At 38.7% G+C, this 13323-nt stretch overlaps 1 protein-coding gene across 1 annotated transcript; it reads right to left on the reverse strand.

The window, feature by feature from the left end:
• Nucleotides 1–5812: 5812 nt before the first annotated feature.
• Nucleotides 5813–8976, reverse strand: LOC143598855 (uncharacterized). The gene is made up of 4 exons (XM_077076964.1): nucleotides 8665–8976; nucleotides 8311–8595; nucleotides 6829–7670; nucleotides 5813–6443 (listed from the first exon to the last, which is right to left on the reverse strand). Exons 1-4 carry the CDS (start codon nucleotides 8974–8976, stop codon nucleotides 5813–5815), a joined length of 2070 nt encoding a protein of 689 aa, XP_076933079.1.
• Between the last annotated feature and the right edge of the window lie 4347 nt (nucleotides 8977–13323).

The following is a 13323-nucleotide window of genomic DNA, read 5'->3' on the forward strand; positions in this document are numbered from 1 at the left end:
AAAACCAACCATGACCAAAAACCTCTAACTTGGCATTAATAGCAATAAGTGACAGTTAACAACTTAAGTTTCTGAATACTGTTCGAGGTACTATCGGGCTAAAATTTTCAATTTTCCCCCATCCCCACACTTGAGGTTGACATTGTCCTGAATGTTAAAATAATAAAACAATTAATAATCATTTGGAGGAGGGGTTGAATTGACAATTTGACCACTTAAAAACTCGGGGAATAAATGTGATGAACTAAATTAAATTATACAATTACATTTCTAACAACTAAAATAAAAATAACAAAATAGTTTATGAAACTGAAATCACCTGATAATAAAGACAATGCAATGCTAAACTCGGCCCACAACTCTCAACACACTTGTGACACACGTCTCTACCACTGACCAATTCTGTCTAACCAAATTTGCACAAATCTCGAGACATGTATAAGCAACCACTCACAAGTATAAAACTTAGGTCTTTCGAGAGTTAATATTATTATTATATTATAAAAATCATTACCGAGCCGAGTTAGTCAATTTCATAAAAAATTTTGTTAATTAATTAAAAATAATAAAAGACCTAACTCACTTTCGTAGGAATCACGGTTGCATTTAGCGTATGCAACAAGCTCTTTAAACCCCCCGGTAGCCCGGGTGGACGAGTGAGATCTCGTGAGGGTTTATAGTGAACACACCGACAAAGTTCTAAAGCAACACAAACAAATATACAAGTATATACAAATATACATATCAAATACAGTAGACAAACATCACAAGATATATACAAATGTTATCCAACCGGTCACCCATACATGTTTTCCCAAATATAATATAATATACAGATCATATGAATAAAAACAAAATAAATGGAAAACAGCCAAAAACGGAAACCAGCGTCTGCTGATCTACTCTCCTCCAGCGAGGTCAGGCTGATCAGCTGCCTGACCCGACCCAGATGTCTCCGCCTGATCTCCAGCCTGCTGATGTGTATGTAAAGATGCTGGTATCGGTACCTGCAGATGAGAGAATAAAATGCGGAAATAGTCGTCCTGCCGGGCCATGTGGGCCCGCATCCCTGTCTGCAAAGCCAGCTGCTGCTGATGAAGTGTATCCAATGGACTGGTTGCTGCGGCTGCTGTGGCTGGCGGAGTGGGTGCTGCTGCTGGGGTCTTATGATATGGGGGACATAGACGAGCTGTCGGTGAGTCGGGATACCCATCTGAAGCGCGAAAGCCGCGTCTGTCCCCGGAGGTGGTGGTGCCTGAGGACTCTGTCGGACCGGGACGAGCATCGGTTGATCATGAAGCTCACAGTACCCGGCCCTCCGGGCGTCCTCCAAATCGTATGGGGTCGTAGCAGGCCCTCGGGTAAAATAATCAAGCGGGTAACGATCGAATACCCTGAGGCGCTTTGCAATACGTGTGATGTATGGCCCCATAGCCAATTGGGCTGACTGGCCCTGCCAACTACGGCTCTGAGAGAACGACTCTAGAAGCAGCGTTGCCATATTGGCCTCTCGGCCCGTAATCATCGATAGCAAAGAAAAAAGATCAATGTTGTTGCACTTCTCGTGGCCCGAGTGACGGCCCACGATAGAGCAGGCAACAATGCGATGAAGGTAACGATGGACGGGGTCTCGAATAAAAGACTTGACAACGGAACTCAAGTGGGCCCCTGATGTGCTAAAAGTAGTTATATAAAAACACTCTAATATAGACACTAAGTAATAAATTCTAGACTCTTAAACTTAACTAAATTACTAACCGGCAAGTGAACCGGTTGACTCTAGTACAGCTAAGTAAGTCCGGATATCAAACCCACGAGACTCTTTAAATTACGTTTACTAGCTAATTAGACTCGACTATAAAACACGACTTATTATTTATGTTTGTTTAAGGGGTTTTTTTTTAAAAAATACTAAATTAATACTATAATTAAAACTAATTAAGAAAACAAGTAAATTAAACGAAAACAAAGTTTGTTATGAAAATAAGATGATGATGAGAAAACTACCTAGGCTAGACTCCCATAATTTCGTTAATGAATTGACTCGGGAAAATATTTAGTTATGGACTGGGATTATATAATAGACACCTAAGAGAAACCCGAACAGGACCCTTGACGACTCTCAAGAGACACCTATGGGTTTCTAATAAGTTTTAACGCACACCAGTAACAAAAATCAAGTTTCCTTACGGTCACCTAATTATTTATGACTTAGTTCCTTTATACAAAATCCTACCTTACAGTGCGAAAATTAAAGGCAGTTTAAAATATTTAATTGATTCAATAGACAATAATTAAATAATCACACCTTAGACGGACTCCTTACGAAGAACTAAATCTTGCAAGATTAAATAATAAAGATCTATCAATAACCTAGTACTTTACAGATTTAGGTCAGCAGTACACTTAGGTTTAATTAATTAATAATTATTATTCCTATGATCTAATCGCGAATCAATCATAAAATAGTCAAAAACACAAAGTAGATGACCTAATAGCAACCTATCATAATGACAAACAATAATCAAGGCAACTATGGAATAATAATAATTAATCAAACAATCCTAAATATCCATACTCATCAATTTAATATAGTTAAACCTTTCACTAAATCATAAAACCATAACGCTAAATAAATCCCAAATCAAAACACAACGTCAAAGTAGGTTCATCATAAGCCTAGGCAGTCTATAATGTTTAGCCTAACATCATAAAATAAAACAAAACAATAATAAAGGAATTCATGGTGAAAAATAAAAGAAACGAAAGATTAAAGGCGATAAAACCCGTGGTCTTCGTTCTTGATCAATATGCTCGCCACCGTATGATTCCAAGCCTTCAAAACCTCCAAAAAATCTCCTCTTGAGCTCTCCAAATCGTATGGCTCTTCAGGTTATGATTAGGGTTAAGTTTATAGGTGTTTATAAAGACTTTCAAAGCCCATAAACTTAAAATTAGTAGAAGATTCTGGAAATCTGAGCCCATAAATTTAATACTTGTAGAAGATTCTAGAAATCTTAGCCTATAGACTTAATATTTGTAGAAGATTCTAGAAAACTGAGCCCAAGGTGTCGCGCGACGGGCCTTCTCCCATTTTGCTAATTTTCGCCCTTTTTCGCCATGATTGTAACCCGGAACCTAAAATATTCAAATGAATTAGTAATATACAAATTCTAATAAAAACCAAATGAAAACTAATAAAATATTATATTAAATATACAAGGGATTTATATATATTTAGCATTATATCAGCCCCGTCCGCTATCGTGGCCCAAAACTGGCCCAACTGAGCCTCGGTCAGCCAAAACTCCCGATCGGTCTGTAATCGTAGAGTATAACCCCGGACGCTCGTAAGGAACGCCGGGGTCAGCACCTCCTCAGCAGTGTAATAGCCAGTGGCCACGGTGAACTGAGGCACAAACATCTCAAATGTTTGTCGTCCCAAGGCAAACGACACCGCAAAGGGCTTAGAGAAATCAGTCGGTGTGTGTCTGAAAGTGGAAAAGAACTCACGTGTGAGATCGACGTACTATGCCAAGTCACAAGTGAGGACCTGGACCCACCGATCACTCAACATAGCCCGGACGGCCACCTCATGGCCCACTGCACTGAGCAGTGGCCAATCGATCGCCCGATGTCGTAACAGCTGCATCGCCGCGAAACGGCGATACAATGTCTACTCCTCCGACAAAGGAGCGAATCGTAGAATAATATAAGGGATAAGACGGTCGTCCCCCACGATCAACTCTCGATTCGTATTGGGAGTAATCGGGATCTCGTCCCCATCACACCTGATGACCCATGGTGGGCGCACCACGGGCTGTGGGGGATCTGGAACTCCTCTCGGTCGGCCTACGGGACCATGTCGTCCCGCGCCGGCTGGTCTCTGTCGCTTGCACCCGGTGGTGCCCGATGAAGAACCTGGAACGTCAGACAAGCTACACGACAGAGATAGAATATCAATATAATACACGAAAAACGAGAAAAATTCAGGATAACCTATGTACATCTAAAAGAAATCCAGGTATCTCCGCCCGAACGGAGATTGAGTACGGGCGGATAACCTAAAAACGAGTAACGCTCAAAATCCCGAACACGACACACGACTCGACTCGAAAAAAACTGACTCAGACGACACGAAAACAGACGCACTGACTACTGTCTCGTAAAACGCGCAACACAACTAACACAAAAGGGATTCACAAAATTGGGCGAATCGGGTCTGGAGATCCATTTATATTATTATAATATTATTATATTCATATTATTATGTTATATTAAAATATTATTATTAAAATTAATATTATATATATATATATATATATATATATATTACATTAATACTTTTAAGAAAAGATATTATTAATAATACTATTAATAGCAATTAAAATTTTTTTAAAATTTTATTATATTAGACTATGTATTATTATGATATTAAGTTAAATTAATATATTAGAAAATATTATTAATATTATTATTAGTATTAATTAAAATTTTAACAACTTATTATATGAGATTATATATATATTAAAATATTACAATTAAGTTTTATACTTTTTATATTAAAATAATATTAAACTAATAAAATATTAATAAATATAGATTTTTATTATTATTATTTTTGGAATCTTAAAACCCGGCCTGACACCAACTATTTAAAACTAACCCGACAAATACCATTCCCGCCAAAACTCAACCCGCCAAACCCGACAACCAAAAATCCCATACACCTATTTTGCCCTTCGTCTCGACCAATTCACACTTAACACTTATGAAATCAACTCGAACCACAATGATTAATAATCTAAACTTAAACCAAAGCAACCCGACACCAATTGAATCCCGACAACCAACAACAACTCACAAGGTCGAATTCAAATTCGAAATCACAATTAATCTAACACTTACCTCGGAAATCAGGAAGTCAATAGAAACAATACAGGTGAAGTGACAGTGGTGTGACTGGTGGTGGAAAAGACGGTGCACGGCGACGGTGGACGACTGTGAACGCCGGTGGTAGTGGTGACAGAAGGCGGTGATAAAGGTGAGGTGATTAGTGGCGGTGAGGCGATGGTGGTGGTGAGACGGTGGCCGGAGATTGATGGTGTGGGTGGTAGGGAGAGAGGTGAAGAGAGAGACGGGAGAGAAGAGGGAAGAAGTGAAGAGGGGATGGACGATGGTTGTATATATAATAAAATTATTATAAATTATATTATTATCATTATATTTTTTTTATTTTATAGTTTTTTTCGGATTATCCATGGCCAATCGCGTAGCGCGATGGGTCATGGTGATAAGGATCGCGCTACGCGACCCAATTCTGGTCAGATTAGGGTTTGACCACCATCGCGTAGCGCGATGGTGGCTGTTCTGGCGTCATCGCGCTACGCAATGACATCAGACGTCTGTGATGCCAAGTCAACCATCGGGTAGCGCGATGATTAACCTTCCAGGGCCATCGCGTAGCACGATGGTCCCCAGAGAACAGAAAGTTTTTGCCATTTTTGCGTCGGGCATTTTCCGACCCGGTCACTTTTCGACATCCCGAAATCACCCTGAACACGTTTCCGAAGCCGAAATTTGCAATGCGTACCTGGATTGACGTGAAATTGACCAAATGCTTACCGAACCTCCATGATGCACACTTCACCAAAAGCCTCCCCACACTTGGGATTTTCTGCACAAAACTCGAGACAAAAGTCAAACAACGACTCGACAAACAAAAAATAAAATGGAACACACTTACAAACCCGGGTTGCCTCCTGGTCAGCGCTGAATTGCGTATCTACAGCTCGACAATGCCTCAAATGCTTCAATTATCCTCGTAAACCGATGAGGTCACAATGAAGCTCACCGATTCTTTATCCATCTTGTGAATATCATCCATCTCTAAGTATGGCTTCAACCTATAGCCATTTACCACATGCCGAATATGGTCATCGAAGTCCTCGATCTCAAATTGCCCATGATTACCAACTCCAACAATCAAGAATGGGCCCGTCCATTTACTCTTCGACTTACTCGGGAAAAGCTTCATCCTAGTGTTGTATAACCATACTTTTTGACCAATCTCAAAGCTTTTCAACCGGATCTTCGCGTCATGAACTTTCTTCATTTTCGCCTTGTAAGCCGATGCACACTCATACGCTTCATCCCGCAACTCCTCGATCTCGCACAATGCTAATTTCCTAGCTTTACCTGCATCATCATAGCTAGTATTAACTTCCTTAGTAGCCCAATAAGCACGTTGTGCAATCTCGACCGGTAAATGGCAATCATTTCCATACACAAGTCTATATGGTGTGGTCCCAACCGGCTTTTTAAAAGCGGTTCGGTAGGCCCATAAGGCATCAGTCAACTTCGTTGACCAATCCATTCGGTCCGTCCAAAAAGTTTTCTGTAGAATCTGTTTAATCTGCCGATTTGAAACCTCAACTTGTCCACTCGTTTGTGGATGGTAAGGTGTTGCAATTCTATGATCCACTCAATATCTTTTAAGCAACTTTCCAAATTAAAATTTTTTTAAATGAGAACCCTTATCACTAATAATAGTTCGGGGGGATTCCAAACCTTGAAAAAATGTTGCTTTGCACGAAATTACAAACTACAGAGTGATCATTCGTCCTAGTGGCTATCGCCTTAACCCATTTAGAAACGTAATCGACAGCCACTAGGATGTATAAATTACCGTACGAGTTCGGTAATGGGCCCATGAAATCGATCCCCCACACATCAAAAATATCAATTACTAGGATCGGTTTCAAGGGCATCTCATCCCTCTTAGAGATACTCCCGAGTTGTTGACACTTCAAACAACATGTCGCAAACTCGTGAGCGTCCCGAAACAGTGTTGGCCAATAAAAACCACTAGTCAACACTTTTCTAGCGGTTTTCTGTCCGCTAAAATGACCACCACACGTGGATGAATGCGCGTGCTCCAACACTGATCTAACATCCTCCTCGGATATGCATCGCCTAATCATCTGATCAGCTCCAATCTTGAACAGATCGGGGTCGTCCCAAATATACTGCTTCGCATGTGACACCAAATGTTTCTTCTTCCTTCTTGGCCAACGCTCTGGCAAATCACCTGCAATTTTAAAATTGACAATATTAGCAAACCAAGGGTTTTGAGAAACCGCCAAAATCTGTTCGTCGGGGAAAGACTCGTTTATGGGTCCGTCCCCGTCTCCATCTTCTAACACAATCCGGGACAGATGATCTGCAACGACATTTTCTGTTCCCTTTTTGTCCCGAATTTTCAAATCAAATTCCTGCAACAACAAAACCCATCTGAATAACCGGGGTTTCGCGTCTTTCTTGTCCATGAGGTACCTAACTGCAAAATGATCCGAATAAACAATTACTTTGCTACCCCATATGTAAGAACGGAATTTATCCAAAGCATACACTACCGCAAGCAACTCCTTCTCAGTTGTAGTATAGTTCAACTGAGCGTCCGAGAGGATTTTGCTTGCATAGTATATGGCAACGGGTTTCTTCTCAACCCATTGACCCAAAACAGCCCTGAATGCATAATCACTCACGTCACACATAATTTCAAAAGGCAATTTCCAGTCAGGTGATTGCAAAATCGGGGCTTCCACTAATTTCTGTTTCAGAATGTTGAAGGCCTTAGCACATTCCTCATTAAAATCGAACGGGGCATCCTTTAACAATAAGTTACATAAGGGTTTAGTGATGTCGCTAAAACCCTTAATAAACCTTCTATATAACCCGGCGTTCGAGCAAAGATCTAATGCCTTTAACGTTTTTGGGATGTGGTAGGGTGGAAATAACTTGAACCTTGGATCGGTCCACCTCGATCCCACGACTTGACACAACATGGCCCAAAACAATCCCTTCCTGGACCATAAAATGGCTATTCTCCCAGCTAAGAACCAAATTTGTTTCAACACATCTTTCGAGAACTCTTTCGAGCTGATATAAACAGGATTCAAAAGATGTGCCGAAGATTGAGAAATCATCCATGAAGATTTCTAAAGACTCCCCCACCATATCGAAAAAAATACTCATCATGCACCATTGAAAGGTGGCGGGGGCGTTACACAGTCCGAATGGCATTCGCCAGAATACGAAAGTACCATAGGGGCATGTGAAAGTAGTCTTTTCCTGATCTTCAAGATGAATAGCTATCTGGTTATAACCCGAATAACCATCTAAAAAACAATAGAATTTTTGACCTGATACCTTTTCCACAATCTAATCGATAAACGGAAGCAGAAAGTGATCTATCGATGTTGTCGAGTTCAGTTTTCGATAATCAGTGCAAATACGCCACCCGGTTACCAGCCGGGTGGCTATCTCGTTACCTGAGTCGTCCTTGACGACTTGGATGCCCGCCTTCTTTGGGACTGTCTGAGTTGAGCTCACCCACGTGCTGTCTGAGATGGCGAAAATAATGCCAGCATCGAGCCACTTCAGCACCTCATTCTTTAAGACTTCACGCATGTTCGGGTTCAACCGTCTCTGTGCATCATGCGCGGGTTTCACATCCGGATCTGTCAAAATTTTGTGCATAACAATCGAGGGACTAATCCCTTTCAGATCCGCGATGGTCCACCCGATCGCCTCCTAATTCGCAACCAGCACCTTCAGCAAACCAGATTCATGTTCCAAAGACAAGTTAGAAGCTATAATAACCGGCAATGTATCATTCTTACCCAAAAACGCGTATTTCAGATGCCTCGGTAGCTCCTTCAGCTCGAATTTCGGTGCTTCCTGTAAAGATGGCTTCAACCCGGTATCGATCTTCTCGAGAAGCGGTTCCACCTGAACCGACCACGGGGGTCGGTCTCCCCGTAAAGCTGCAACCTCCAGCTTCTTTTCCTCCTCTTCCAGCTGCTTATCAGTCTCCACCTGTAACCTGTCAAACGTAAAGAACGTCTCCATTGTGCCATCCGTGCCCACGACTGACTCGTATAACGGAATGCACTCGTCAATAATGTCCGCCATAAAGCATTCATCATCAACTGGAGAATTATTTACATGTGTGAAAACATTAAGTCTAAGCTTATGGTTACCAAATACCACGTCTACAGTACCGGTTCGACAATCGATTTTGGCATTTGTGACTCAACTAAGGGCAAACGTATGCTTTCTTGCAATTAACAAGTCAAAACAATCCTACAAGCAATTATCATAGCAACTGGCACACTAATCGTTCTGATCAAAATAAACCTAAACTGACGTTGTGCACAATCATACTAGACATCAATACTCATAGATTAACATCAACGATAGTTACAATCAATTTGTTCTTAATACATGAGAAAAACTGAAAGATACAATACTCTACATCCCGGGTATGACTCGAAGGAACTAGCCGTGCATCGACATCTCTCGGGCTTCAGTTATGATCTGGTATGACATGTATGATGCTTGGAGATGATTGGAAGTGGTGGTGGCTCTCTTTTCTGCTCTGAAAATCGCTTGGAAGGTGAAGAATGGCATCTAGGGTCGTCAAAACGTAAGATAAATTCAAACCCTAACTTTCACGATTCTGGGGACCATCGCGTAGCGCGATGGTCTCCTCTCCTGGTCCATCGCGCTACGCGATGGACCAAAGTCAATGCTGCCTAAATTACAGGGCATCACATTGCGCGACCACCTTCAACTTCAGTCAGCAAGTCCATAAAACTGCCTCGGTAAGCGTGTTGGACATCCTGGGTCTTCATTCCATCCTCGTACAGGTCCAAATTAAGCGTGTTAAGTACCTATGACTTGAAACACAATAAACATGTATGAAGTACCAAAGTTCCTAAACTAAACTAGTAAAACAATTAAGTTAACATACTAAAATCTATACAAATAAACCGAACATCAGTAGGACTCTTTATAAAAGGTTTAACTAAAAATAACTGAAAAAAGTGGTTTCACGTACATGAATTGTTTTGTAGACGATAGTGTTTTACTAATCGTACTAGGGTTAGTAACCAGTGTATTATACGATCTGAAAAATAATATAATGTCAATAAAAAATGTTTACATGTTTGGTACAAGTTACAAGTGAAATCAAACATGAAACACATGTCATAGCATATGAAACAATTATATTTATTAAAAAAAATCCATAATGCCAAATAATTTAGTAAGGTATAACAATTTCTCATAAATGAAAATTATACATTACACTAATTATAATAGTAACGAAGGATTAGAACATAAATTGTTTATAAAGGAAATAATTCAATGGAAAAAGTTTCATCGGGTTTGCAAAAACCAGTTATTTCAACAAACTTATTTTGAACCAAATATGAACCCGAACCGCTCGTTCAAATTAACATAAAACTAAAAATACATGAATAATGAATTTGACTTTTAAGTTAGAAAATACTATCATTTAAAATAGCCCGTTTTGACTCGAACTTATTCTGATCATAACTCTTTTTTACCGGTCCATTTTGACCCGAACTAATTTGATACTCTTCTAAAACAACTTGTTTTTACCCGAACTTATTTTACTCAAAGCACACATTGACCTAAACTTGTTTTGAACCAAATACGAACCCGACCTGCCTGTTTAAATTAATATAAAACTTAGAATACATGAATAATGAATTTTATTTTTAAGTTAGAAAATACAATGATTTAAAACAACACGATTCAACTCGAATTTATTCGAATCTTAACCCTTTTTGACACGAATGCTTGACTGAACCAATTTGATATTCTTTTTAAAACAACCCATTTTGAACCGAAACCTTTCAGTTCAGAACCTATTTCGAGTCGAACTAATTTTACTAAAATTGACCTGAACTAAATATTAACCTATTCCGTCTGTTTAAATTAACATAAAAACTAAGATAACATGAATAATAAATTTATCTTTGTTTCTATATATAAGCGTTTATGTAACATTGTAGCTTTTGCATTTGTTTTTAAGAGTAATGCAAAACAAGAGGTTGAATCTTACAAACACATTTTATATAAAATAACCATGACCATCTTTTAGTTGAAATTGGCCAAGCTTTCTCACTCACATATAGAGAAACGACCTTAGTCACAACACCATTGATTATGTCGTTTACCGACTATGAGCTGATTGGTTTTGTCCATTACGGGTTAATCACAACTGTATCAAAAAAAGTCAAAAAGAAACTTTGAGATAACCATAAAAAATAGTATAAGGGCAAATTATTTGCGATATATTATGAACTGTTTGATAACAATCCATATCCTTGAACCTAAAATATATCAAACTGCTATAATTTCTTTTCAACTACGCTCCAATATTTATGCCCAAATGTAAGCAACTTGTACCATACACTTTTGACCTGTAAATCATCACCATCATCTCATATCCTACCAATAGCAAAACTATGGTAGGGTCTTTGTAATATCCGTAATATCATTGTAAAAAAATTCAGCCAATTGTTGAAACCAGTCATTCTTTCTTAGGTAATAATTAATTGAGGTAATTAATAAATAATAAATAGTAATAAATGAAATAATTGTTATATCATATATAATAAAAATTTATTAAATTGAAGGAATGATAATTAAAAAATTAGTTAATTAGGTTGAATATGTATAAATGAAAATTGATAGTTGACATCCCATGTGAATGATATATTTGAAGGTCATGTGAAAAACATGTTTTCCTTTAATAGATTAGTTAGATTAAATAAAGTATGTAGAATTGGTTCCACTATATATTAATCACTCAATAAAATTAGAAAGAGTGTGACATGTGTCCAATTGATTGGTTATTTCTATTAACTTTCAGTTTTTCACGGTTAACATTGCCCCATGATTGTTATTCGCCCCACTCCCTTGCCTAAAACGCCCAACAATGCCCCCAAGAGGCGCGGTGTTCCACGCCCATATTGGTGATGTGGCAGGTGGTCATTGAACCATTACACAACGTAAGAACGTTGTTGATGATGTCACGTGTCATCTTCAATTGGTCAAACATCTTTTATTTTTTTAAAAAACGTTTTATAATTTTCATTTGCGTTGTCACGTGACATCTACACATTGATTGAATATCTTCCTATTATAGTCTAAAAAAAACTTTCAAAATCTTCATTTGCATTTTGCATTGGCATGCATCATCTGATCTAGCTTTTTTATGCATATCTTCATTCGCAAGTTAGGGGGAAGTGGTGTTAGCCAAATGAGGACCCAATTTGAAGGCGTTGAGCGGGAACACCACAACAACTGCCTTGATCTAACATAACGGGATCATTTTCGGGTATAAACCCACACTATGAGAGGAAACAAATTAGAAAGTGGGTGTTGCTTTTCTTAGGAGGCGTGGGGTTTAAGTGATGGAGCTAGAATACTTCCACAAGCAATATGGATTCGTTTGAGTTCAAACAGGTTGCAAAGATGGAACTCTATAATTGGTTTGTGGTGAGGATTCAAACTTGAACGTCCCGTCTCCCCTTTCATGTACCATACTAGAGCAAGGCTGAGGACATGTATTTATTAGGGTAAATTTTATGTGAGAATTTAAATTTTATCAACCAATTATATTTATAAACAAACACAGTTAAAATTACTATTTCATTTAACAAAAAAAACTTGGTTAAACTGATCATTCATATAACTTTCCCTAATATTAAATATCCATCTTAAAGGAAACAATATTTTAACTTATAAGGTCATGGGATATATATTCATGTTCTTTAACTCCACGTAGGTATCACATCACTTTACCTCATTTTACCTCATCTCGCCATAAGGAAATTGTTTAACCCCACATTTACCTCTCATTATTTAATATAAATTGATTCTTAAATATTGTGTGTGTAGAGAGAATTTTAAGCCTGCTAACATTGTATCCCACCTTACCTTTAACGCCCTTAACTCATAAAGGAACTGGTATGTTACTCGTTAACCCTGTCAACTCAGCTTTAACGCCCTGATTGTTCATGTATACATCTAAGCCTAATAATAAACTTATATTATTTTGCAACGCCTTATATTTATTAGGAAAATTGGTTTTAAATAATCCCACTATCACTTATTGGCAAATAACAGGCCCAACTTTGCACTTGGCTGGTGGCAGTCCTAACTAAAGGGGTATTTGTTTTTAACGCGCCGCGACTAACTGATGTTAACCCCGTTAGTGATTTGCTTACGTTGACCTTCTTTTCCGGCCGGAAACCTGCAACTCGCCTCCATTCTTCCTAATATCATCACAACGTCTCCCTCCCTCTTCAAAACACATCAGAAATTTGAAAATGAAGTACATGACATCTTCTTCCATGGCCAATTCCTAGATACCAAGCCCGATCTTATTTTCAAAAATTCGAAATCAATGTTACACGATCTACAAAATAAGCATAGGGCTTT

The sequence above is a fragment of the Bidens hawaiensis genome, unplaced genomic scaffold (assembly GCF_021521415.1).
Source record: "Bidens hawaiensis isolate Kalapana, Puna unplaced genomic scaffold, B.hawaiensis_p1.1 tig00050941_1, whole genome shotgun sequence".
Classification (NCBI taxonomy): domain Eukaryota; kingdom Viridiplantae; phylum Streptophyta; class Magnoliopsida; order Asterales; family Asteraceae; genus Bidens; species Bidens hawaiensis.